A 27,260-nucleotide genomic window follows, 5' to 3' on the forward strand; every position below is an offset into this window, starting at 1 on the left:
ATGTGTGGGAAACACCAATGGAGGGTAAACAAAATCTAGGGCATTTTAAGGAAGTTCCAACAGGTCCGTTTGCTACTCTCAAGGATCATGCACCTTGCTGGGGGAGGGGCACAAGCTGTGGGCCGGCAAGGACAGATTACAGTGCAGTCCCCACTGAGGTTGAAGGACACAGGAGGAGGAGAGGGCATGGCTGGTGGGTCAGTGTCAGCAAGGGGAACATAACGGGGCTGCTGAGGATCCCCAGCGCAGGAGAGGGGAAGGGGGGGCTGGAGGGGAGGGGTTGGGAGGGCTGGAACCCTAGAGAACGGTTCTCATTTCATTGGAAGTGCCCATGTGCTCTAGATTTTATTTCAGCCCTTGACCTTTCAGTTTTGGAGGCTGAGGGAGGTTTCCTTTAAGGAGCCGGGGTTGGAAGCTGGAGAGTGGGAAAGAGGAGCCCCAGGGTTCAGCTCCTCTGAGTAGAAGGGGAAACAGCTCAGTACCTGCTGGCCTCACCACATCACCTAACTTTCAAGATAAATTGCTTTGGATCAAGTTAGGTATCACTCAGATTCACAAACTAGATTGCAGGGGAAAAACGTTTGCTGAATGAGTTTAATTCCCAAGGAAAGATTCATATTTAAGTGGTATATAATTAATGTGATTTGAGCTTAGAAATTCAGTTTTTCTTAGTTGGCAAATTTAATATGTTAAATTATTTTAGTAAAACAGAAGGCGAGAGCTTGTTGATATTATTGTTTTCTGACTAATAATAGATTTTACTGAAAAGCTTTTTCACTAAAGCTTTTAATGCATATTCTTTCTAGATTTCATCCAAGTTATTTGGCTGTGAAACAGAATCTTAAGTATATGGATTGGACTGTCTTTGAATTGCTTCTGTTTTTCTGATACTGCTCTAGGATGACAGGCTTTAAAAGCAGAAATAGGATTTCCACACTGGGCCCCCAGTGGTAGTTAATGATTTCTTCCTCACACATAGGATCTGTATCTAAAAGATATTAATTTATTCATCTACTTATTAGCAAATACTTTTTATACATCGCACGTCTTTTCTGGATGAATTAACTGATGGACCTGGAAGGAAGTGCAGAAGGTCTCTGGGCCCCACGTGGTGTTACCAGTGTCTATTGAGGACTTAGTGGCCCCTGTGGTCGGTGCGCTGTTGATAAGGTCCCTCAGAGGCCTTCACTGCCTGGAGCCCCTGTGCTGCATCTGCTGACCCTCCTAGGTCAAATTTCATCCCTTGCAGCCATCAAGGTTAATAGGTACTGGGAACCAACTGGAAGATCTATCTTTTCTTCACCCAGGGGTCATCGTTTCCTTTCTGTATTTAAAAAAAAAAAATCAAATTGGGACCCTGACCGTATATCTGAGACAGCTTTGTCTCCTGCTGTTTTTCACTGAGTGTTTTGCATGAGCCACTTCCAGTGGCTGTGTAGTAATCCTCTCTGTGGGTCAACCATGAGTAGCCATTGTCCTGTTGTGGACGTTTACACTGGCCATTTCCAGCTGTTGGGAGTAATTTCTTTCTTTTTTTTTTTTTCTCGGTACACGGGCCTCTCACTGTTGTGGCCTCTCCTGCTGCAGAGCACAGGCTCTGGACGCGCAGGCTCAGCAGCCATGGCTCACGGGCCCAGCCGCTCCGCGGCATGTGGGATCTTCCCGGACCGGGGCACGAACCCGTGTCCCCTGCATCGGCAGGCGGACTCTAAACCACTGCGCCACCAGGGAAGCCCGGAGTACTTTCTTAATGAATGTTTTCATAATATAAATCTTAGTATGAATTTGACTGAACTAGATTCAGTGTAGCAGAAATTGGCAAGTCAGAAGGACTTGAGCCTAAGATGTGATATGGAAGTGGTTACTGAATGCTTCCCAGGAAGGTCCTGCCAATTTGGGACCCTACTTTCTTGTTCCCTGGGTCACATGGAGTATCAGCATCAGACATACCCTCTACCAGCTGGGGAGGGTTGAGAGCGAGTTTGAATCTGGCTTCACTGTTGGGCTTTTGACTTTGGACAGGGATCTGATCTGTGCCTCAGTGCCTCCATCTGTAAAAAGGGATGCCAGTGGTCCTTACCCCCAAGAATTGTTTTGAGGACTGTGATAATATGTGTGAAATGCTCAGAAGTGTACGTGACAACAACAAGTGCTTAATAAAAGTTATTTTTAGAAGTAGAGAAAAATGGCAGTTCATTAAGTCCTTTTAAGCAATATTATTTACAGTTGTATCTATAAGGGGTGTATATTGAGAATTTAAAACAAACTTGCATGTGCCACCACCCTGTTTTAAACGTAGGATTTTACTAGGCTCTTAGAAGCCCTCTGAATGGTTCTGCTGATTGTAATCTCCTCCCTTCCAACCCAGAAGTCACCTGCATCCTGATGTTCATGTTAATCAAGTTAATGGCATGTAAAGTATACCTTTATGCAGTTCCAAAGTATCCAAGGAAGTTAGAAGAGCAAAGAAATCCTGTATTTCAGTGTTTCATAGTATGTTTGTGGTATGCACAAAGTTAATGTTGAAGGTACAGGTTTATTGGCAAAATTCAGACATTGTTTACTGAGTCTTGGGGTCTGTTAAGCCTGTGTACTAGACTTTAGGCGGCTGGCAGCTGTGACCTTGTGTTCTTCCACCTGCCTTTCGTTGGGTGAGAGGCTCCAAGGGGCTGCAGAAGAGAGTGGGAGGACAGATTAAGTGGTCACCCTCGGGGATCACCCACTAGACGCTTCTCCCTCTCCTGGTGCACTTTCTCCAAGCTGCTCCATGGAACAATAGAAAGTCTTACTCGGGTCTTCATTTAAATCCAGTCAGCCATCCACCTGGAGCTCCTAAGTGTAGTTCCATGCTGGTTAGGATGAGCTGCATTTTGCTACGTGTCGAGTTGCACAAGAGCATTGGTGACCATTTGTGTCATGTGGGCCAGCCTCCTGGTCTGCCTGTGGTTGAAGGCTAATGTGGGTGGAGCATGTGGCGTGGTCTGTGTTACAAGCGCCCATGCCCCGCAATCCCCTCCCACCACTTTAGGCATTAGCCATGCCTGGTCTGCCCTGTGAACACAAGACAGATGTATTTCACAAAGTGACTTTGAGCTCCTGTCTGTTGTGGGCACCCAGCAGCCCTCAAGGGGTGGGTCAGTGTTATACACCTCACTTCACAGAATAGTAAATTACGGCTCAGAGAGAGTGTGGCTTACGCGTAGTTACCCATGATTTCAGCTAAGTCACCTTGGGTCCTCGATTTTGCTCCTTCACTCTAGTTCTTCATGGTAGAGGTCTGGGGTTTGGGGAAGGTGGCAGTGGTTGCTGTCCCTGCCTCTGCCAGGTTTTCTGTGCTGGACCTAGCTTTGTGGACTTTCTTGAGGTGAGAGAAGGTTCTTACCAGAATGTTCTTTGCCACTGAGCACAACTGACTTGAGAGCAGTGTCCCTTTGAGGATGAGCTGGTCGGATTTTATGGCATTCTACCACCCCCCTTTATGCAGGGGCCTAGAGGGAGGTGTTCCTCTGTGCGGTGTGTTGGCTGTACCAGTCGAGGGCCTTTCACAGCACACTCTGCCCAGGCAGCATTTAAAGGCAGCTTAGCCTTTTGAGTTTGAGATCCTTTCTCTTGCTGGATGGAGTCTTAAGCTGCATGACAGCATCTTGACCATAGAAGGCCCTGATTTTGATCTTGATTCCTCTCCCAGTGTGTTAGGGAGCCCAGCCTTCCTGTATCATTTTGTCTGCCTCACAGTTAGAATTGGGCCTCCTAATTCAGTATATAGTTAATTCAGTTTACTCACAGATAAATATAGTATGTGGAAGGGGGATGGGCTTCATTTTGGTCTTGAAGAGCTTATTTTATCATCTGATGACCCTTGGTTGGGAAAACCTCTGTGTGTGTGTGTGTGTGTGTGTGTGTGTGTGTGTGTGTGTGTGTGTGTGTGTGTGTGTTTGTCTTCTGTGTTATTAAATCATAAAACTGCTTATAGGGGCTTCCCTGGTGGCGCAGTGGTTAAGAATCCACCTGCCAATGCAGGGGACATGGGTTCAAGCCCTGGTCTGGGAAGATCCCACATGCCGCAAAGCAACTAAGCCCGTGCTCCACAGCTACTGAGCCTGTGCTCTAGAGCCCGTGAGCCACAACTACTGAGCCCTCATGCCACAACTACTGAAGCCAGCGCGCCTAGAGCCCGTGCTCTGCAACAGAAGAAGCCACCACAATGAGAAGCCCGTGCACCGCAACGAAGGGTAGCCCCCGCTCCCCACAACTAGAGAAAGCCCACGCAGAGCAACGAAGACCTAACATAGCCAAAAATAAATAAATAAAGTAAATAAATTTATTAAAAAACAAACCAAACCAACTGTTTATAGCGTGCTCCCTTGGAGTCAGCTTGAGTGCTTTGTATAGATTAACTCATTAAATCCTCACAGCAAGCCTGGAAGGTCCTGTCCTCCTTATCCCTGACTATTAGGTGAAGTCTGAGCCACAGAGAGGTGACAGTGTGTGTTCAAGGTCAGATGGCCGGTCAGGAGCAGAGCTGGGGTCCCAACCTGGCAGAGTACGAGTTCTCACAGTTTGGTGGTAACTTCTGTACTTGTACCTGTAACTTGTTTGTGGGAGGCAGCAGCTATTCATATGCAAAAGGTTTGGACAGTTTAGTAACTAATGATTAAGCATTTGCAGCTATTTATTCTTGTGACGTCAGATTCTTCCTCAGCAGGTTTGTAGGTAGAAATTTTAAACTCTTAAGAACCAAGACATGTTTAAAGCATCTAGTTGCAATTGCTCAAATACAGGGTGTGTAGGCCCCCAGGTTTGAATCCTTGGCTCTGGTGCAGAATGACAGGCTCCCTCCTCAGGATGAAAGACTGTTTCTCATCACACCAACCCTGAGTCTAGCTTCAAACTCCCAAGCTTGTTCTTCATATGAAATCCTTGCTTAATTTGTACTTTATCCTTCCTAAAGAGATAAAGACATAAAGAAAGATCCAGAGGGATCTGAGGAACATCAGTCAGCCCTTTTTCCCTGAAGTCAACTCCTCTGCTTCCTGGTGCTGACTCAGGGGCTGTTTGCTGTTTTCTTTTCTCCTTCTAGTCCCTAGGGCTCAAGTAAGATTGGGCTCCTGGTATCTGTTAGTAGAATGAATAGATAAATCACTTTTCATTGTAAAGTGTTTCAAACTATATTTCATAACAGAGGAGGAGAAACCATGAGTCTTCCATCCTAACACAACCTCTCTGAACCATTTTGGAGAAGAAATCATCTCTTCAGCTGAACCCTATCCCATGTTTAGACACAGCAGGAGCCTTGGGAAGCCACCCAGGCCACTGGCTGTGGCTGCTCCCCTACACACTTGCAGTGCCTTCTGAAACCTGCTGAGTTGTGTCCTCTCTCCACTTCCTCATCTGACCCTCGTAATACTGTCTTGCCACCAGGTAATTAAGGTCTGAGGTGCGCTTTACAAATATATGACTATGTATTTTAAAAATAAGCTTCCATTTACCTGGCAGTAAACCTAAGGGTTAGTGAAGTTGTTGTCTGCAGCTTTGGAAAAGGTGAGGTGTCTAGTATAGGAGACTTGACGGAGGTAGAAATCTGTGGGTCATTGTTTTCCTTTGCCCCAAATTCATTTGCATTTTAATCTATTTGTCAGTCAAATATTTGTCACAGGGCTTCCCTGGTGGCGCAGTGGTTGATAATCCACCTGCCAGTGCAGGGGACACGGGTTCGAGCCCTGGTCCGGGATGATCCCACATGCCGCAGAGCAACTAAGCCCATGAGCCACAACTATTGAGCCTGCACTCTAGAGCCATCGAGGCACAACTACTGAGGCCTGCATGCCTAGAGCCCGTGCTCTGCAACAAGAGGAGCCACCGCAATGAGAAGCCCGCGCAGCATAACGAAGAGTAGCCCCTGCTCGCCACAGCTAGAGAGAAGCCCACATGCAGCAACGAAGACCCAACGCAGCCAAAAATAGAAATAAATCAATAAATAAATTTATTTAAAAAATATATATATATTTGTCACATTTAGCAGTTTTGAATGTTGGATACTGGATATTTTGATGTTCATATTTTCCTAAGCTCTCTAGTGGTTGAGCAATGTATTGCATAGTTAAATTGAACCTTGATGTGTTTTTGGTGGATACGAAAATGTAAGTCCATCGCAAATTAATTTTCCCTTGAGAGTTTCTACCTCTAAGAGGAGACTGCTGAACTTAACACTCAAAAAGTCAAAGAAGTTGAAAATCCTAAGTTTTTATATACAAATTGTTGTGAAACCAGTTGAAGTCTACAGAAAACGCCCAGTTTATGGACAGTATTTTTACAAGTTCATTTGGAAGTCAGTTGTTTAAGACTTGGGCTTGTCTTCCTGACAGAGATGCTCTTGCAGAAGGGTGTCGTGGTCCTGCTCTGGGGAGGCTGTGAGCACACAGGCGCCCTCCTGCTTACTCAGTCACGTGACACGGTGACAGGTGCAGGACGAGGTGCATGTTGAGTGCAGTTAGGGGGGTGTGACCCACTTTTCCAGAGACATCCCAGGTGTTGGATGTTCGTGGCGCTGGTTTTCCTGGCCAAGTTCAGTTGAGAACAGCCGTCCTTCCTTGTTCACAGTAGAGCTGAGCCACAGACATGGCTCCCACTTCATGCAGTTATGGAAGCTTGTTCTGACAGCCACACAGGAAGCAGGAGAGAGGAGCACAGGAGGAGTCCTGTCCTGTGGGGGGATTTAAAGGATGCTGGTACTGGGAAGTGGGGGAGAAAGGGTGGGGGTTGGGGCCTGGCCTGGTCAGTGCGAGGCCTTGGCCACAGGGAGCTACTGGTGTGAAGCTGTTGGTGAGGCAGGCTGCAGCTCCCAGCCTTCTCTTGGGTGTGAGGTGCTTGCATTTGGGGTGCACCTGTGTGTGTAGGAAAGGCCAGCAGTCATGACTTGTGGTGACACAGTGCCTACAGGACCAGGTAGAGAGCTGTGTTCTTGAGAACTTGTGACCAGCTCCATTTTATTAGGGAGGGCGAGGATGGGGGACAGGGTACTGTTGCTTTAAATTTCTCCAGAGACTTAAATTTCAGAAGCTGTTGAGGAACCAGATTGTATTTACTTACCATAATTTTGGGTCACCAAATGGGTGGTAAGCTGATTGGGCTGTGCTGGGAGGGAGTGACTCTCCCAGGGCCCTGGGTTGCCTGGGCACACAGGGCTGCACTGCCTCTGCAGGGCCCCGGGCTGGAGGGCTGGAAGGAGCTCCTCGGGAGCCTGACCCCCGCCTCCACCCCTGGGCCACCGTATAGTGAGTGTCCTCCAGATCATGGCAGACCGGCTCGGAGTGCTGTTTATGCAGCTTAATTACCACCTCAAATGTGAAAAAAAATCAGCCCTTTAGAATAATAGCTGTAGTACAAATAAGCATTTGGGCTTTTCACACTGGAAGAGGGCTTTTTTCGTAGGTTTTTCATTTTATAATTGATGCTTTTAAAGTGCTTTAAAAGGTAATATTTCGACCATCATTTTAACTGCAGAAGTGAAACTGTTCATTAAAACATACCCATGCCAGCGACTTATGACTGCAGGAAGAGAAAGCATGAGCACTGAGTTGTCACTATGAACATCTCTCCATCAGTGAGGGGCCATGAGAGCTGGTCCTGCACTGAGGTACTTGGCTGGCGTGCTATGGCCGAGGCAGGAAGGAAATTGCGGAATTCCATGAAGGAGAAAGGCTGCCATGACAAGTCCCTGTGTCATCATGCCCATAAAGCTGGAGCAGAGCAGATGCTGCTGTGGCGCTTCCAGAGCGGCAGTGGTCTGGTGTTCAGCATCTTCAGCCCAGGTCTGATGAGGGACAGTACAGCCAGGGTTAGGCTGGCATCAGACTCTGGTTCAGGAGGCACCAGGACTCTTATGGCAAGTCCCATTGCTCAGGCTTCCACCCTTGTGGTTTGAGGTGCCCAGAAGTGACCCCAGGAGGAGTGTTTCAGGGACCCTGAGGTCCTGCCTGGCATCCAGAGGTTTTGTCTGGAGGTGGCCCGTCCAGAGGGCCAAGCTGGACTGTTGTGAGTCTAGAGCTGCTCCTGCCTTTGGGCCTTCTCATTGCCCAGTCCTCTCCTGGGAAGGCTTTCCCCACCTCCTTGGGTCTTTGTTCAGATGTCACCTTCCTAGTAAGGGTTTCTCTGATTATTTAAATTTGTACCACTCCCATCTTCCTTCCCTGCTGTATTTTTCTCACAGTTATTTATCACCATTTGACACACTGTGGATTTTACCTGGCTTTTGTTTTTTGGGGGGAGTCTGTCTGCTCCTACTAGAATGTGGGCTTCTTGAGGGCATGGGCTCAGTTTTGTTTTTTGCTGTATCTTCAGTGCCTAGAACAGTGCATGGCACATAGTAGGTGCTCAGTGAATATTTGTTGATGAAGTGGATAAAACAGCGTGGTCTTGAGGGTACTACTGCATTTACCTTAAATCACTGAAGCTGCTATGAAGTGCTGGTGGTGGCCCTGCCGTTTCTCATAAAGCATGTGGTGGAAAAGCAGATATGTGTGTATGTCTGTCTGTATTACATCATCTGTTATTGCCATTTCAAAAATCCGGAGTTCATTCTACACTTCACTTGGATGTTGCTTTCAGAATGACTGGTTTTTCCTTCTGACTCATAAAGGCTGCTGAATCTGAATTTTGAATCTGAAACATTAGGGGAAAGTGAAATTTTGAAATGTGTGATGCATGATTAGCAATTATTATATTTCATATTTTGTATGTGAGTATTCCCCTTCCTGCCACTGCAGCACATCTAAGCCGCTGTCACCCTCCCCTGGACCTGCTGCAGCCCTCTGACCGCTCCCCCCCCCACCCCCCCAGCACCCTCTGCCAGCCCCTCCCCAACCTACGCTCCGGCCTCACAGCACTCATCCACTTCTGCCATGGCTGCCCTCACAGCTTTAATCTGCTAGTTCTGTAAATGATATTGGGTCTGTCACTGTGTTGGGATGTAGCTTTCTAGGGGTAGGGACCATGCCTGCCTTACAGCGAAGTCCCTGGACCTTCGCTAGCACAGTGGCCATGTTTGTTGAGTAACTGGGTTAAAAATGTGGTTAATTTACCTTTTTTGAGAAACACTGATGAGCAAAATGAGTGCATGTATTTTTATGACATAACAGAAAAGCATGGCTTTGGAGAATAGGGTGTACTTAACAGAAGTCACTCCACATCTAGTCACTCCAGAGCTGTCTGCGCTAGTGAGTTAAAGGTCTTGGCGCTCTCCTTGACCCTCCTGGGACTGTGTGCACTGCGCTGCGGGATGCACTATAAGCTGTGGCAAACAGCAAAATATGCCTGCTGTGTGTGGGGGGATGAAGGGGCGGAGAGGTTCCTGGGGGCAGTGGCGGAGTCCTGGGCATTTGAGGTGGAGGGGGATGGTGGTTGTGCTCTGGGGGTGAGGCCGGCAGGTGTACGTGTGTAGACATACAACATCCTCTTCCTGCCCCCTCTCAGCCTGGCCCCAGGGTCATGTTTCCACCTGCCAGCGTCTCCAGAGCACACACTCTGTTTCTCTCCTCTGACTGTAGTCAAGCCTTTTACTTCAGTGCCCACCAAACTGAAGCGGGCGTGGTTTAGCTTAGGCTCCAGAACATTCTGCACCTGTCCAGAGCATGCTGACAGTTTCAGCCAGCTACCAATGACAGAGAAAGACGGCTTACTAGTTTATGTTAATTTATACTGTTATGTTTAACATAAACTTAACTAGGTTATGTTAATTTATAAGGTGGCATGTATCCCTTAAAGAGAGGCTTATCAGCCGCCTTCATACCTCTCATTGAAGTTGTGCTTTTGGGCTGGATGAACTTGCCAGGCATCTTGTAAAAGTAAGAGTTGGCATCAGGTGCATTAATGTTTACAGGTGGGAAAATCCTGTGCTCCAACCTTTACCGTGTGACAGGTTCTGGGAAGTATACAGGTAGCCTGGGCATCTTCCGTGGCGCTTATCATGGACGGGTGTCAGGGAGGACGTGAGCAGGTTTTATCCAGCACGATTTTCTACCTCCTACCTTGTCATTGCCCAGCCAGATGCTGCTCGGTGTCATAGGTCTGGAGGCAGGTCCAGCTCTGTTGAGACAGCATGTTGATTTTCAGCGCACCTCGTGGTTGATTTCTGCATGTCTACCAGAAATGGGCAGAGTTGCGAGTTGAGGGCTGCCGCCTGGTTGGTACCTGTGTGTGGGGTCGGCCCAGCTGAGGTCAGGAGCAAACCTGTATTTTCTAAGGGACAGTGCTCTCCTTTGAGGACCTGTTCTGGAGACCTTTTTTTTTTTTTTTTTTCTTTAAATAACCATAGAAACTACTTTGATGAAAAGGAAAGAAAGCTCTCAGAAACATGTACTTGTCAACGAGTGTTTCATTAGACTTACCTTTCACTGTCTTTGGAGACCACTCTCCGTGGGCTGGACGGGTGTTCAGTTATCATTATGGAAGTTGGAGCTGAAGACCCTTTCCTCGGTAAGTATTCCTGAAGCCAGGATAAGCATTCTTCACTGTGCTGGGCCTTCCCAGGGTGTTTGACATCAGGGTCATCTGTCCCTGGAGTAGCCAGTTTGATGGTGTTTGTCACGCCAGGTCTTGCTTTCCGTGGCTGTGGATGCCTGCTGCCTGCAGGCCCTGCCTCCTCATCCTTGCTGCTCTTGGCTGTCACTTCCAGCACCTCCCCTCCCAGAGTTGAGCTTCTGCCCTCCGTGAAGAAGCAGTGGGTTGTCCCTCGCCTGTGCCAGAAACCTTCATGTGACACATACGTTGGCGCCTTTGCTAGAATTGTCATTGGGTCCAGAAGCATGTCTATGTAAAATTACATTTTTCCAGGTCCATGAGTCAACTCATCACGTTTTGCTATTTAAAAACTTCATGTTTGAGATTTTATTCAGTAGTTCACTTGTCAGTTTTGAATTAAAAGCAACATTTGCCACTGTTCTGTGCATCTCCGGTTGTCTTCTTGAGCCTCACTTGGCAGGAGGCTGGGCGCACAGGTGAACTTAGATGAGGTCGGTAAACAGGCCCACACGTGGTGGGACAGGTGCGGTGGGGGTGGGGCATGACAGAGACAGGCGGTGCTCTCCCCTCCCCTATCTCGTTGGGCAGCGATGGCCCCCGGTGGGCCCGTGACCAGGCCTGTTGGAAGCAGTGCTGTAGTGCCTGGGACGGTGCTGTGTGAAGTGCTGGCTCTTTCTGCTTCCCCTCTCTCGGCGTGTGTCCCTTTGGGTCACACAGTCCTGCTGCTCCTCAGTCCCGGGCCTGAGGGTCTGCACTCGGAATGACCCTGCAGGCCCAGGGAGTGCTTACAGACACAGGCCCAGAGCTGTGTCTGGGAGCCCTGTGAGGTTCTTGGTGCTCCCTGGGCACAGCTCTCGGTCATCGTGCAGCTGGCCTGGCTGGTGAGGACAGTCCAGGCCTATCTTGGTTCTTGATGGGCTTCAGCCTGGTGACTGTGACCTCTTCCCCACTTACCACTGCCTTCGAGGACAGAAAGTTCCAGCTAATCTCCAAGGAAGTTATTGAATTTGATTACACTTCTGTTAAGATTGTATGCGTTGTTTATAGGGACAAATCATTAAGGTACTGACTGACCACAGAGCTTGGTCCAGCCCTTGGTACCTCTCATGAGATAGAGTGTTTAGGAAATGCATAAGGCACACTTGACTTACTGCGACCCATAGAGCGTTCAAGAAAACAGCAGTTTGCCATAACTAAATGGTGTGTCTTGGACTCCCATTCCAGCTAGAGAGCCTGTACTGCTGGTCACGTTTGTGCTGTGTGCCACATTTAAAAAGCCAGATTCTCGGGCTTCCCTGGTGGTGCAGTGGTTGAGAGTCCACCTGCCGATGCAGGGAACACGAGTTCGTGCCCCGGTCCGGGAAGATCCCACATGCTGCAGAGCGGCTGGGCCCGTGAGCCATGGCCGCTGAGCCTGCGCGTCCGGAGCCTGTGCTCCACAACGGGAGAGGCCACAACAGTGAGAGGCCCGCGTACCGCAAAAAAAAAAAAAAAAGTCAGATTCTCTTAGATATTTTTTACAAAGCCAATTAGTCATATTCTCCTAGTATTTCACTGATGCTATGTCTTGGGTTAATTCCTTCATATTTGTATACCTTACCTGAAGTGATAATGATCTTGACATACAAATAAGTAAAGGAAGCTTGCCCTCTCCCAGCTGTGGTGCAGCTCCAGAGTTGGTGGTGGCTCCTTGGTTGGGAGCTGGCATGTGGTGTGTCTTCTGGGGTGACCCTGCCTGAGCTGGCCTTCCCGGGGCTGGCCTGCCTTGTGGAGCCGAGGTTTATATGGTCTTTTGGGGACTGCCCAGACTCCTGCCTGTTCTTGCCACCTGCTGCCTCACTTCTCCACCTCCGTGCTCATCATGTTTGGGTCACAGGATGTTCTGTCTAGATTTGTTTTTTACTTGTTATCTTAAAATGAGCTTCTCTGTCTCTAACTTTTCTCTTGTGGTTGAGCTGTCACCCTCTGCAAACCATTGGTTACTGTGTGCTCCCCTGTCTTGCCTGTTCTTGGTGCACTTTCTACAGGCTTCTTCATAGTTCTCTGAAGTCTCCCTTCCCTATTTTAATGGAGAGAGAAAATTTTTATCCTTTATGAACAAACATATACGCAGTATAAGAAACAGAGCTTTGTATGGCCACAGTCCCTTAGCTATTTTAATTAATTAATTAATTAATTAATTAATTTTGCGGTACGCAGGCCTCTCTCTGTTGTGGCCTCTCCCGTTGCGGAGCACAGGCTCCAGACGCACAGGCTCAGCGGCCATGGCTCACGGGCCCAGCCGCTCCGCGGCATGTGGTATCTTCCCAGATGGGGCACGAACCCGTGTCCCCTGCATCGGTAGGCGGACTCTCAACCATTGCACCACCAGGGAAGCCCTGTGCACAAGCTTTTAAGTTTCGTTAGGTCCCATTTGTTTATTTTTATTTCCATTTCTCTAGGAGGTGGGTCAAAAAGGATCTTGCTGTGATTTATGTCATAGAGTGTTCTGCCTATGTTTTCCTCTAAGAGTTTGATAGTGTCTGGCCTTACATTTAGGTCTTTAATCCATTTTGAGTTTATTTTTGTGTATGGTGTTAGGGAGTGTTCTAATTTCATTCTTTTACATGTAGCTGTCCAGTTTTCCCAGCACCACTTATTGAAGAGGCTGTCTTTTCTCCGTTGTATATTCGTGCCTCCTTTATCAAAGATAAGGTGACCACATGTGCGTGAGTTTATCTCTGGGCTTTCTATCCTGTTCCATTGATCTATATTTCTGTTTTTGTGCCAGTACCATGCTGTCTTGATTACTGTAGCTTTGCAGTATAGTCTGAAGTCAGGGAGCCTGATTCCTCCAACTCCGTTTTTCTTTCTCAAGATTGCTTTGGCTATTTGGCGTCTTTTGTGTTTCCATACAGATTGTGAAATTTTTTGTTCTAGTTCTGTGAAAAATGCCATTGGTAGTTTGATAAGGATTGCATTGAATCTGTAGATTGCTTTGGGTAGTATAGTCATTTTCACAATGTTGATTCTTCCAATCCAAGAACACGGTATATCTCTCCATCTAGTTACTTGAGTTTTTTTGGTGCCTAATCCTTTGCGTGTTTCGTCGTTAGAAAAAGTCTTTAGGATTTACAGATTTGAATGAGATCTTATATATAAATTAATGTAGTCATATATGATATAGCTATTTTTATAACAGTTTATTGAGATATAATTCATATACCATACAATTCACCCATTTAAAGTGTATTTCAGTGGCTTTTAGTATATTCATGAGGTTGTATATCCCCATCCAATTCCAGGACATCCTCATCATTCCAAAAACAAACCCATTAGCAGTCATTCCCCATTCTCCCCTCCAGCCTCTGACAACCACTAATTTTTCTTACTCTATAGATTTGCCTATTCTGGACATTTCAGATAAATGGAATCATACAGTATGGGGCTTTTGTGTCTGGCCTTTTTCACATAGCATAATGTTTTGCGTGTTCATCTGTTTTTTAGAATATATCAGTATTTCCTTTTTATGGCTGAATATTCAATTTTATAGCTAGATTACATTTTGTTTATCCATTTATCCGTTGATGGTCATTTGCGTTGTTTCCACCTTTTAGTTATGTATAATGCTGTTATGAACATGCTTGTGCAAGATTTGTGTGGACCTATGTTTTCATTTCTAGGAGTGGAATTGCAGGGTTATGTGATACCTGTTTCCTTTTGAGGAACTGTTGTAATGTTTTTCAACGTGGTTGCACCATTTGACATTCCTGCCACGAATACGATGGTTCCAATTTCTCTTTGTCTCCATCAGCACTTGTTATTATTATCTTTTTGATTCTAGCCATTCTGGTATGTGTGAAATGGAGTCCCATTGTGGCTTTGATTTGCATTTCCATAGTAACTAATGATGTAGAGCATCTTTTCATGTACTTATTGGCCATTTGTATGTCTTTTTTGGAGAAATGTTTATTCAGATTTGTTGCCTATTTTTTAACTGTGTGGTTTTTTTTTAATTTAGTTGTAAGAGTTCTTTATATAGTCTGAATACAATTCCTTCAATTCCTTTATCATATATATGATTTGAAAATATTTTCTCCCATAATTGGGTTGTCCTTTCACTTTGTTGGTGGTGCCTTTGAAGCGCAAAAGTTTTAAAATTTTGATGAAGTTCCTTTGACCTGTTTTTTTCTTTTGTTCCTGTGCTTTTGGTTTCATATCTAAGAAACCATTGCCAAGTTCATAAAGATTTACTCCTATATTTTCTTCTGAGAGTTTTCTAGTTTTATTTCTTACATGTAGATCTTTGATCCATTTGAGTTAAATTTTGTCGTGGGAAAGGCATCCAACTTCATTCTTCTGCATGTAGATATCCAGTTGTCCCAGCATCATTTGTTGAAAAGACTGTTCTTTCCCATTGAAGGGTCTTGGCACTCTTGTCAAAAATCGATTGGCCGTAGACATACGGGTTTATTCCTGGACTCTGTTCCAGTCACCCACGTGTGTATCCTTATGCCAATACCTCATTGTTTTCTTTCTATCTATCTATCTATCTATCTATCTATCTATCTATTTATGGCTGCGTTGGGTCTTCATTGCTGCACAGCCTTTCTCTAGTTGTGGCAAGCAGGGGCTACCCTTTGTTGCTGTGTGCGGACTTCTCATTGCGGTGGCTTCTCTTGTTGCGGAGCACAGGCTCTAGGCACGTGGGCTTCAGTAGTTGTGGCATGCAGGCTCAGTAGTTGTGGTGCACGAGCTTAGTTGCTCTGTGGCATGTGGGATCTTCCCGGACCAGGGCTTGAACCCGTGTACCCAGCATTGGCAGGCGTATTCTTAACCACTGTGCCACCAGGGAAGACCTGCACTGTCTTATTATAGCTTTGTAATGAATTTGGAAATTAGGTAGCGTGAGTCCTCCAGTGTTCTTTTTTGAGATTGTTTGGCTATTCTGGGTTCCTTGAATTTCCATATGAAGTTTAGGATCATCTTGTCGATTTCTGCAAGGAAGCCAGCTTCTTTTAATAGCGATTGCATTGAAAAATTTTAAAAACTTGTTAGGTTTTTGAATTTGTTTAAATAACTAAAAAACATATAATTCTTTAATTTGTTTAGAGGTAAGTTTGGTGTGTAGTGAGCAGTTGGGCTCTAAATCAGTTATTTTTCAAATTGTTAAGCAGTTATTCCACTACTGTCTTTTTTTTGAGCAGCTTATTTCTTTTTTTTAATTAATTAATTAATTAATTTATGGCTGTGTTGGGTCTTCGTTTCTGTGCGAGGGCTTTCTCTAGTTGTGGCAAGCGGGGGCCACTCTTCATCGCCGTGTGCGGGCCTCTCACTATCGCGGCCTCTCTTGTTGCGGAGCACAGGCTCCAGACGCGCAGGCTCAGTGATTGTGGCTCACGGGCCCAGTTTGAACAGCTTATTTCTTGTTAACTATAACTTTTACATGTAGTTGGCAATTCTTGGGCTCTTCTTTCCATTAAGTTATACTTCTGTGTTCCAGGACTGCTAGGTTAAAATTCTATTTAGTTGTGGGGTATAGTTATTTATTTATTTGTTTGTTTGTTTATTTCTGCTTTGGGTCTTCGTTGCCACGTGTAGGCTTTCTATAGTTGCGGTGAGCCGGGGCTGCTCTTTGTTGCGGTACGCGGGCTTGTCATTGCAGTGGCTTTTCTTGTTGTGGAGCATGGGCTCTAGGCGCGTGGGCTTCCGTAGTTGTGGCTCGCCTGCTCAGTAGTTGCTGCTCACAGGCTCTAGAGCACAGGCTCAGTAGTTGTGGCGCACGGGCTTAGTTGCTCTGTGGCATATGGGATCTTCTCGGACCAGGGATCGAACCCGTGTCCCCTGCATTGGCAGGCAGATTCTTAACCACTGCGCCCCCAGGGAAGTCCGGGATACAGTCTTAAGCTAGTCTGTTCAAACCCTGAGTGCCTTCTGTGTGTCTAGCCTTATATCAAATGTGAGTGGGTGAGCAGGGGAAGGGTTCTGGGATGGGAGACAACGTGGTCACAGGGTTGGACCAGCTTTCTCTGTGGACAGGGCCACAGATGATGTTTAGGCCAGGCAGTGTGATGGGAAGGCCAGCTGGCCATGGCTGGGTGGGGGTGGGGGAGGTGTTGGAGACTTACACAGAACTGAGGGAGAGGGTGAGGGCAGGTAGGTTCTGGGTGCTGGGGTCTGTGGGCACGCAGGACAGGGCAGGGTGGAATTTGAGTGGGGAAGGGACTTGGGAGAGGAGGGCAGTGGCCCGAACTGCATGGCAGAACATCAGATGGTCTGCCCTGTGCTTGGTGGTGTTTCAACGATGTCAACACTTTAGTTCATACATTTAGGAAGGGTGAACCACTTTGAATCTTACCTCTTTTTTCCTGTGTCCACCAGTATGACACCGTTCCTATTCAGTCCAGCGTGGTATTATGTTCCTGCCCGTCCCCATCAATGGTGAGGACCCAGACTGAGTCCAGCACGGCCCCTGGCGTTCCCAGCTGTGGTAGCAGGCAGGGCCCCACCATGGACAGCACCACGGCCGAATCCCGGCCAAGCGCCAACTCGCTGCAACACGCCACACAGCCGCCACCACAGCCTCGGAAGAAACGGCCAGAAGACTTTAAATTTGGGAAAATTCTTGGTGAAGGCTCTTTTTCAACAGTGAGTACAGACTGCTGCTGTTTGTTGAATGAGGGTGTTTTCCTTGGGAGTACTGGCCTTTTTTTTTTTTTTTTTTTTTTGTACTGGCCTTTTTTGGGACTTGGAGCTGGGGGACTAAGACACTACAATGGTGTTCTACCCCAGAGGAGGGTCTCAGGCCCTTGGGGATTCCTCTCCTGTTGTGAAGGTGACTTGGGGCTGGCTACCACCAGGCAGATCATGTGGTTTAAATATCTAGCTCATGATTTTGTAGGGGAAAGCTTTAAAAGGCATTTCATGATCTTATTTTTAATTTTCTCAAAAAATGCAGTTAGATTGTATTCTAAGTTACATTTCATATCATTGTGTCCTGTTAGCAAGACCCTGAGAAGCTTTCCTGTTCCTTAGATTAAACATTAGTGTTGGTGTATCTCTTCGTAGTTTTGGGGAAACATTTAATGACCTTTGTTATTTCTCTGTTATTTTTAAAATATAAAACAGTACACCATTGACATTTGCTAGAGTTGCAGCCCAAGATCTGCTAGCTTCCAGATTTTTGTGTCCTCAGTTTCATGGACAGAATTACTATCACAGCACTGTCAAGTCACACTCAGGGTAATTCTTTTTGTTACCTGAGAGAGTTTTACCTATCTCGTGGTATTTTTCCTCTTAAAGCAAAGATATGAAGGTTCAGAGCTGCCCTTTGCTGAGTTGGAGGCCTCATGTGGCTGTGGCCGGGCCAGAGGCTTGCTGCAGGCTCGGGAAGGCCAGAGCCCCTGTCCCCTGGCCGTGCCTTCAGAAGAGACAGATCCTTGCCGCTGTGGTCTCTGAGCTGGGCCCAGCATGAGCTACAGCTCCTCAGGCCAGCAGGTCCTGAATAATGAGACTTGCTTGCCTGGCCTTTGGGAAGAAACCTCGTGTGAAATTTGTTTTCCTTTTCTTTTTTTCCATTTATGAAATAATTCAAAATACAAAGAACATGACATACTGGGGCTCACCCATGTTCCCAACATCGTTTTAAGTGTTAACTTTTGCTCCTTTTACATTTTTTATTTAGATTTTTTTATTGGCAGATTTTAAGTTAATGAAAGAATTGGGCCCTCATGATAAAAACCTTTAACTTTGAGCATAATCCCCAGTAGGTCTGGTACTCACAGGTCCTTGCAGAAAGAAAAAACTATTTTGAAAAGAATCTTGGGTGTTCTTTACAGTTACTTACATGAGTCCAGTAAAAGAAGAAGCGTTCTCTCTCCTTTTCTCAGCTGTACTTCATTGGACATTTATATTGACTGGAAAATGAGGATGTATTTATGAAATTCCCCTGTGTTCCTGGGTTTCCACCATGGGTAAAAAAGTAGGTGCCATCTGTTCTGGGTGACAGATTCCTGATGTAGAAAAGCCCCAGCTGAGATTCTTGTCATCCCTGTGCCAGGTTGGTGCCCAGGAAAGTGCCGTGAGCCTGGAGCCTCCTTTCTGGTACTGTTTGGAATCCTGCAGCCTTGGGTCTCAAATTATATGTGCTACCCTCAGTTCCTTCTCACCATTCCTGAAATAGAGACAACCTAAAATGAGGTTTCCAGGGGAGGCAGCTCCCAGGCTGGATCCCCAGATAGGACCTTCACGTGATGGAGCCTGCGCTGGAGAGGGGGAAGCCTGGTCCACTGCCGCCGGCAACCTGAGGGTGATCCTGATGTCTACTGCCCCTGCAGTTGGCCCGGGCCATGTGGAGGGACATAAGGAAACTGCATAGAACATGCAGAGTTCACACAACAGAAAGATGACATAAATATCTCCTTCAGATAGGATTCCATTAAATATTAGCACTCAGTGTTTTTCTTCCTTTTTCCTACTTACGTAGCTAGTACATGCTGCCGTGAAGAAATTTAGCATTACATCAGTACATAACCTAGAGAATGCCAGCCCTTCCCTAGCCCACTCTCCTTGACTCACCAGCGCCTGAGAACAATCCACACAGGTTCCTTTCTCCACAGAGATCTTTAAGATCTTTCCATTTGAACACATATAATCCGACCTTGTTCTTAAAAACCGCAGGGCTACATACAGTGCTTTTCCAGGGTCACTTCTGATGAACTTGGTGAAGAATTCCCTAACGGAATATAACTTACAACCAGGGGCCTCCAGAGGTCTTCCCGGAGGCTCCGGTATTTCCCGGGAGTCAGCAGGTTTTCATCTGCTCTCTGGTCCTCGGCTGTTCCCTGTAGGTGTCTCAGGAGAGGAATTTGCACCAGCTGGCGGTGGTGGGGACCACCCCAGCTCACTGCCAGACTGGGCTCATCAGGCATTTGGAAGTTGTTACTCAGGTTGTGCCCAGGGTGTGTTCGTGTAGAAAGTTCTTTTCAATGTGTGTGAGGCCCCACTGGTGCTCTGTCCCCGAAGTAGAGTGTAAGACCGGGCTGTGCTGTGGAGAGGGCATGGGGGGCGGGGGGCAGGTGTGTGTGTGACTGCATGCTGGAGGGAGGTGCTCTCTGCCGGCCGTGGTTCCTGTGCCCTCAGTAGCAGGGATGGGATTTACAGCATCTGAGAGTGGCATCAAGTGAAATGCAACTATTATTTGTAAAAGCCCAAATTCAGGGTGGCCTTTTGCAATGAACATGTACTGGGAACCTATCCATAGAGTTAGTTTTTGAAGAAATTCCCAGTACCCACCTTGTGGAGATATTATTATATGCTGCTTCTTCCTACTGTTTGTGTGAGGGTTATGCTGGTCATAAGGTGTTCCTGAATATATATTTCACTGCATGAGGGGGGACTATTGGCATCTGATGAGGAACTTTCTGGAAACATTTGAGAGATACATGTGTTTCCTTTAACTATTAGAACACATTAACTTAGTCATTGACACTCAGCTATGTTTGTTAGCACAGGACCAAAAATATTTAAAATGTAATTTCGTGGTGGGGGCGGGGTAGCCTGTGTGGTTGGTTGCAGGGTGACTTGTGAGACTCAGTGCCCTGGTTACATTGGGTGTTTTTTTCTCTTCTTTTTCCCCCTTTTCTTCCCAAACCAGGTTGTCCTGGCCCGAGAACTGGCAACCTCAAGGGAATATGCTAGTAAGTAACTAACTCCAGCGAGCTAGGATGCTCCAGTGTCTAGGATGCAGGAACAGCGCACCTCTGGGTACGCGGCCACCTGGCTGCCCAGCCCCTGGAGGTTTCTGTGCTGATTTCAGGGGACAGGACACTGTTGGTCTTAGAGATCACAAATCTGGTGGGTGCGTTTTGTGAAAAACTTTAATTTTTATCTGTTACTTTATGAGTTGTGTCTTTAGTGTTTTCTTACCATTTCCAATTGTAGTAACTTGCTTCTCTCTTAAGTTAAAATTCTAGAGAAACGTCACATTATCAAAGAGAACAAAGTCCCGTATGTAACCAGAGAGAGAGACGTGATGTCGCGGCTGGATCACCCCTTCTTTGTTAAACTTTACTTCACATTTCAGGATGATGAAAAGCTCTGTATCCTTTGAACAGTCAAAGCCTTCTGATATCACGCCAGTGACCCCTTATCGTTTTGGAACCATGACCCCGTTTTTGTTTTCACAAGTAGCCCCTTCCCTGGAAGGGAAAAGGGTAGCTTATTCTAAATACAGACGAATTCACATCACTTTGCTTTGGGACCCCCTGGGATTGCTGACATTCACTGAAGTAGAACATTACTTCAAGGGAGATCATCACAGTCATTTTTGAGGTTTTCTGTTGGTAAGCTTCATATCTAAAGGATCATTATTTTAATGCTGTTCTTGCTAGACGTTTATTTAAAAGCATGCCCTCATTCCTTTTTAATCAGCATCCTTGGAGTATCTGTCAGGTGTCGAATCCAGTGCTCAAAGCAGGGAAGTGAGAGAGAGGAAGAAGGATCTTGGGCATCCGGGGCTCCCGGGAGGTGGGCACCTTTCTGCCCTCTTTGGCCCTGGGTTGTGGGGTTTGGTTGGAAGGAACATCTTTCTCAGGCTCAGCTGCCAGGTAGAAAGTCTAGGGAGTGACCCACAGGAGCCCAACCCTTTCTTCCCGTATCCAGGACTTGTCCTCCCAGAGACAACCCCTCCCCAGGGCCCTCCAGCCTCCCCCTCTCCCACCCCTATGGATGTCTCTGATCATCCAGTGCCTGGCTCTCCAGGGCTGTGCACACTGCTTCTCCAGCTGCTTCTCCTGCAGGGACGTCACACCCTGCTGATTCTTTGTTTTATTTCAGGGCATCTCACGTTCCCTGACTTCTCCTGTAATCCCTGAAGCACTTTTTTCTTTCTTCTTTGCTCAGGGTTCAAGGAGACAGGGCACCGTGGCAGTCAGGGTGGGCCATATCTGTGTCGTCAGCTTGTCTCTGGGCCATTCATCATAGAGCCAGGCCCGCCAGGTCTCCTCACTCCCCAGCCCCTCTCCTGCAGTTGTTCTTCCAAACCGGGACTCCCTCAGCCCCCGTTTGCCCAGAGACTCTGTCTTCAATCCCAGCAGCTGCTCTTGGCTTCTTCTCGACGAGGGAGGTCGAACTGCCAAATGGAGTTGAGAGTTTGTTCAAGTGTAAACCTCAGTCTGTGCATCTGTTCTTTTCCTCCTGCCCTTAGGTCTCCAGAGCCCCTTCCCCTCACCCCACCACCTGCAAAGCTTGGCTTCCCCATCCCACCTGGGGGTGGGGGCCTGATCTTAACCCCCTTCCCTTCCCCTCTCTCCTCTCTCCACACATATTCTTCTGGGTTAAAACTTTGCTCGATCCTGTTTCCCCTTTAACACCATTTTCTGGCTCCTTCAACTGTCAGCTGAATGTTTCCTTTTGTTTATTGAGAAGTCCTGGTTGAGTTCCAGGTGATGGGAACATGCTGGTACATGAGGTGAAGGCTCTGCCCTCATGGGGCTTGCATTTCTGTGCAGGAGTTAGATATACACAGGTGATTAATGGCTGTGTGATAGACACTGAGGAAACAAGAGTAGTAGGGCCAGGTAGGAGTTGGTCGGTGGAGAGTTGGATCAGCTGTTTTAACTTGGTGGTCTGAGGAGACGACGTCAGCCCGAGGCCTGGGCAGAGCAGGGGCAGGTGTGCGTATGTGTGGGGGGTACAAAAAGGCTGGGCAGGGGTCAGCTCCTTGGGCCTCGGAGTCCCGGCAAGAATTTTGGATTTTCTTCTAAGTGTGGCACAGAGTCCAGGAGGAGGGTCTGGAGCAGGGTAGCCATTTGCTCTCACTCGGGCTGCTGCTGCAGGGAAGGCTCTTGTAAGTCAAGCTGGCTCCTGGGGGTGGGGCCTCAGAGCTGGGTGCACAGTGGTCCTGTAATTGATGCATCCGTTGATCCTTGCTACTTGAGGCCTGAGTGGGCTACTGGGTGGCTGCCTGCAGAGCCTGAGAAGTCAGGTTGGTGTGCAGATTGGTGGGGGGTGGGCTGGGGTGTCGGTGGGCCGGAGGGTGCCCAGCAGGGAAGAGTTCCAATGAGTGGAGAGAACAGAGTCCCAGGGGCAATGGACCAGATGGTTTCTGGTGGAGGGTGCTGGCTGCCCTGCCAGATAGTGCCAAGTGGTCAAGTAGCTGGGCCCTGGCCTGACCTGTGGATTGCTTCCCATGCAAAGTGTTGTTGAGAGTGGCAGTCTGGGGGTGGGGCTGAGGGCTCAATCAAGAGAGAGAGGCAAGGAAAGGCAAACAAAGCAGGTTTTTCCCAGTGGTTTCACCGTAAAGGGGAGCAGTAAAGTGGTCTAGTAGCCAAGAGCATGTGGGGCAGGGAGGGGGGTTCCTTGTTGGTTTGTTTTAGGTCTTTTAAAGTGTTTGCCTCTCCACCTGGCTTCAGCATCGCCCCATGTCCCCGTCTGCTGTCACTGCTCATGCAGCAGCCATCAGTGACCGATCTGTTCTGTATCTCACCTCTGAGGCCACCTAGACCTCTTGCTTCTTGTGCTCCATGGCACCCACGTGATGGTGCTTCTCTTTGAGCCTGTGGGGCTCTCTGGCTGCCAGAATTCCTGGAGTCCCAGGCCTGGGCTTCCTACGGGGCCTGGGGAGAATAAGTCGTGTTGGTTGGGAGGCTCCGGCAGGTCGCACACACTTGACTTCATCTTCTCCCAAGGTCATGTTCAGTAGGATCAGGCACTCAGAGGCTAGATGAGCCAGCTCACTGTCTGATTTCAGACGGGATTGGCCAGAGTAATGCAGGTGGAGGGGACTCTAGGTCTCTATCCAGTGGTGTCTGTTGCTTTTGACATTTTAAGACAAATTTGAAAGCCTGTGGAGATTGCAGGGGCTCACTTACCTCTGACAGGAGCGAGACCTGGGGACTTCTGCTCCACTGGAAATCCTTTGTAATATACAGTGTGTTGAAAGATAAAGAAAAGGAAGCACTCTGCCTGAATAAAAGCCCCAGTGTGCACACTATCCTCCTTTTAGCTGTAATTTACACATTGGGGAGAGAGGGGAGCAGCTCCTCCAGCGACTACAGGGCTAAGCACACTCTCAGGACAGGTGAGGCAGAGCTGGTGACACCCCTGCAGCAGCCTGAAAACAGGCAGATAGATCCGTGAGGGACCTCCTGGGCACTGTCAGCCTCTTTGCCCTCTGGAGGTTCAGTTTGACCAGACTCAACTCCTGCTCCCCAGAGAGGGCTGAGCTCAGAGAAGCCCTCCCTCCCTCCTTAGGTGCAATGCAGGGCTGGGCACCACAGCCAGCCAGCCAGGGTGCCTTTCCCTCCAGCAGGGATGAAGGCTGAGGGGTTTCAGAGACTGTTGCTCTGCTAACCTGCGTTCTTCCTCCACCTCCCACCTGCCTGTCCTTGTGTGTCGTCTCTTGAAGCTTGGGACAGGAACAGCACACTAGACCTCAGGAAGCTGGGCTCCAGTCCTGTCCCTCCTTGGCTTTGTGACCTTGAGTCAGTTGCTTAACCTCTCTGGGCTGGGTTCCTCTGCAAAGCGCAGGCATTGGGCTCAGCTGGCTCTCAGGCTCTGCCACAGGCCTGATCTGTGCTCATCGTCCCAGGAATTGACTCGCTCCCTGTGAGAGAGCAGCCTCCCCTCACTGACCTGGGGCCTTAGCTGTACTGAGGGAGGTAGAAATGTTCTAGGGTGTGAAATGGAGCAATGAGGTCTGAAAGAGTGTTTCTGGGCAATGAGGAACATGTGTGGTCAGAGAGAACACGGGCTTGGAGCCATGATCTACAACATGTCATGTTCAAAACCTGTCGGTCACTTAGCGCCACAGCCGAGCAGAGAACTAGAAGTGTCCCTTACACCGGAAACAGGAACTCAGGGAGTGGTCAGATAAGGGGCAAAACCTGTGAAGCCAGAAGAGGCCCTGTGGCCATGGCCGAGCCTCTCACATGGGCTGCTGGTTTCTGGGAGACTGTGCTCCTGAGTGGGGAGGCTCTGCGGCTGGTCCAGGTCCAGATCCAGGCGGGGCCCCTGCTTGGGGTTGGGTGGGCCAGAGTCTGCAGGCTGCTGGTGAGGAGGCCACGGATACCAGCCTTCCCCGAGGAGGGATCAAAGCAAGGAGAGGAGGGAAGGGGCCCTGGCCGAGACCCTTTGCATTCCCTAGAAGTAAGGTTGGTTTTGGGCTTCAGCTTCCTGTTAAACGTTGTTCTAATTGGAAGGGCTTGGGAGGCCACATGTGGGGCTCGATCACAGGCAGGTTTGAGCAGCTTCGGTTGGTGGTCTCTTCCCTCCTGGGCCGCAGCTTCAGGCATCTTCTTTGGTGGGAGATGGCAAGTGCCTTGGCAAACAGAAGCCAGATGGGACACCTTGAGCACAGGTCACCCCTTACCCCCTCGGAGCTGATGCTCAGGGCGGGTGAGGACTTGGGTGCCACTCTGCCAGGGAGTGGCAGAGTACCTGTAGATTTCCATCAAGAGGTGTGGATGTTCGGTGCTTCCAGGAGGAAGCAGTTATATGGGATCCATTTATAGTTTCTCCTCTTAGAAAAAGGGAGAACAGAAGTAAAACAAATCACACTGCAGTGGTGTCTGAGGGAAAGATGACTGTTTTCCTCGAGTCTCTCCCCAGTGGGGGCCCAATAAATAGATTGAGTTTATCTATTAATGGCATTTCTCTTACAAAACTTGTCACTTTATACTTGGGAAGGAGCATTCATTTGAGGAATCTTTACGTGAATGGACTGAGCACGGCATGTGCGGTTGGTGCAGGTTGGAGGCTGTGTGCTGATGGCGTTGGGGCCACAGGCCCTGACCGCCATCTCTAGCGGCTTCCCTTCACTGAGCCCACAGGTGTCTTCTGGGGATGGGGGGTCCAGAAGGGGCAGTTGGCCTGAGAGGCATGTGCTTTTGTTGTTGGTGAAAAACTCACGCTGGGACCCTGTCCTGGAGCCAGGGATTCCCTGCAGACCCAGCGGTTGCGGTTGGGTCTGGCTGGAAGAGGGGCAGCTGTCTCAGGCCACAGGTACCTTCAGTTTTAATTAATTTAAAAAATTGCTACTGGGCTGTTAAGGTCAGTTTAAAAGAAAGATTTTTGCTCTCTTCCTTAACTATCCAATGTTTAGATTTTGGCCTTAGTTATGCCAAAAATGGAGAACTACTTAAATACATTCGGAAAATTGGTTCGTTCGATGAGACATGCACCCGATTTTACACAGCTGAGATGGTGTCTGCCCTAGAGTACTTGCATGGCAAGGGCATCATTCACAGGTACCAAGCCAGGGGGCTACAGGCTTTGCTCCCCAGGCCTGGGGGGTCAGCTCTGGTCTCTTTTATGGAGGGTGGGATGCCTCATTGTGAGAATTAAGAAGAGTTCACATTACTCTGATGTTGAGAGACTGTGGACCTTTAATATCAGATGAAATTGGTCAGATGTCTTTTTTGCCAGACTAACGATTCTCTTAGCCATGTTGACTGGTGCTTTTATTTTGTCAGTTGTAGATTCTGTGTGTACTTATCATTTTCCATGATTTTCCGATAAAGTCAAATTGAAAGTGTTCATTTAAGCTTTCTTTTTCTTACTGTTTTTTTTTTTTTTTTTGGTGGTAAAATACCCATAACGTAAAATTTACCAGTAATTCCCTGGTGGTCCAGTGGTTAGGACTCCGAGCTTCCACTGCAAGGGGCATGGGTTCAATCCCTGGTTAGAACTAAGATCCCGCCAAGCTGCGCGGCGCAGACCAAAAAAAAAAGAAAAAAGCCTAAAATAGATAAAATTTACCATTTAACCATTTTCTCCCTCCCAGTTTTATTGAGAAATAGTTGACATATGTATATACAAATTTAAGGTGTACATTTATTGCGTAATGATACCACAGAAGGTTTAAAGGCGCTTTATAGGTTAGGCATGATAGATTATACTTCAATTAAAAGTTTATTAAAATGGTAGATGCGGTTATGAAATGATGTAATTTGTCCTCATTATATGCAGTTGATATTTGTTCAGTGCTAACTTTAGACTTGCATTCTTGGTTGTTAGTCTGTAAAGATTATAGGTATTAATCAGTTCATTTGGGGTTTTAGCAAAATTTAGAGTTTGTAATAATGTTACTGTTTTAAATATTTCATCTGAAACGTAAAAAAATCTGCTTTCACAGGGACCTGAAACCAGAAAATATTTTGTTAAATGAAGATATGCACATCCAGATCACAGATTTTGGAACAGCAAAAGTATTATCCCCAGAGAGTAAACAAGGTGTGTGTTTTATTTCTAGTAGATCCCTGCTCAGTGCTTAAATCAAAACCAACTTCTTAGAAACAGGTTGAATTGCCTTATGCTCATCATTAATGACAGTTGTCTGTAGTACCTTTGTTATTATAAAATGGATGCTTGAGTTTTCACAGAGGAAGCCTCTGCCTTTGGGCAACTTTAGCTGAGGGTCTGGGCAGGTGTGTGCCTGGTCTGGTGGGTGCAGGGAGGGGCTTCGCAGGCTGCCTGTGGTTGGTCCTCCTGGCCTCAAGTGGTAGTAGGTCACCAGGCGCTTTCTGCATGTTGTCATAGGCCCTCAGATGCCCACTGTGGCTCACCCTCCCTAGTCATCTTCCTAGAAGATGCTGGGGTGCCACATTTGTTCCTGGTCTCCCATGCAGGGGTGTGAGGTCAGCTCCCAGGTCTTCCTGTTGGCACTGTGGGTTCTCTGGGGTTGGGGGGTGGTATGCGCGCACGCGCGCACTCCCACACACACGCACGCACGCACGCACGCGCGCGACTGACCTTGTATCCCA

At 47.7% G+C, this 27,260-nt stretch overlaps 1 protein-coding gene across 5 annotated transcripts in view; it reads left to right on the forward strand.

The window, feature by feature from the left end:
• PDPK1 (3-phosphoinositide dependent protein kinase 1) overlaps positions 1 to 27,260 on the forward strand; it is a 71,345-nt gene that overhangs the window by 10,331 nt on the left and 33,754 nt on the right. For 3 of the 5 annotated variants that reach the window (XR_009535202.1, XM_060122813.1, XM_060122816.1), the window contains exons 2-6: positions 16,879 to 17,145; positions 20,153 to 20,195; positions 20,460 to 20,597; positions 25,601 to 25,745; positions 26,633 to 26,730. Coding sequence is in view for 4 of the 5 variants with exons in the window: in XM_060122813.1 (XP_059978796.1) it covers positions 16,879 to 17,145; positions 20,153 to 20,195; positions 20,460 to 20,597; positions 25,601 to 25,745; positions 26,633 to 26,730 (691 nt within the window). In the remaining variant the exon portion in view is untranslated. Of the gene's footprint in view, positions 1 to 16,878; positions 17,146 to 20,152; positions 20,196 to 20,219; positions 20,353 to 20,459; positions 20,598 to 25,015; positions 25,501 to 25,600; positions 25,746 to 26,632; positions 26,731 to 27,260 lie in introns of those variants that run through there. The other 2 variants (XM_060122814.1, XM_060122815.1) reach the window with 2 other exon arrangements.

This window comes from Lagenorhynchus albirostris, chromosome 15 (genome assembly GCF_949774975.1).
Source record: "Lagenorhynchus albirostris chromosome 15, mLagAlb1.1, whole genome shotgun sequence".
NCBI classification, from domain to species: domain Eukaryota; kingdom Metazoa; phylum Chordata; class Mammalia; order Artiodactyla; family Delphinidae; genus Lagenorhynchus; species Lagenorhynchus albirostris.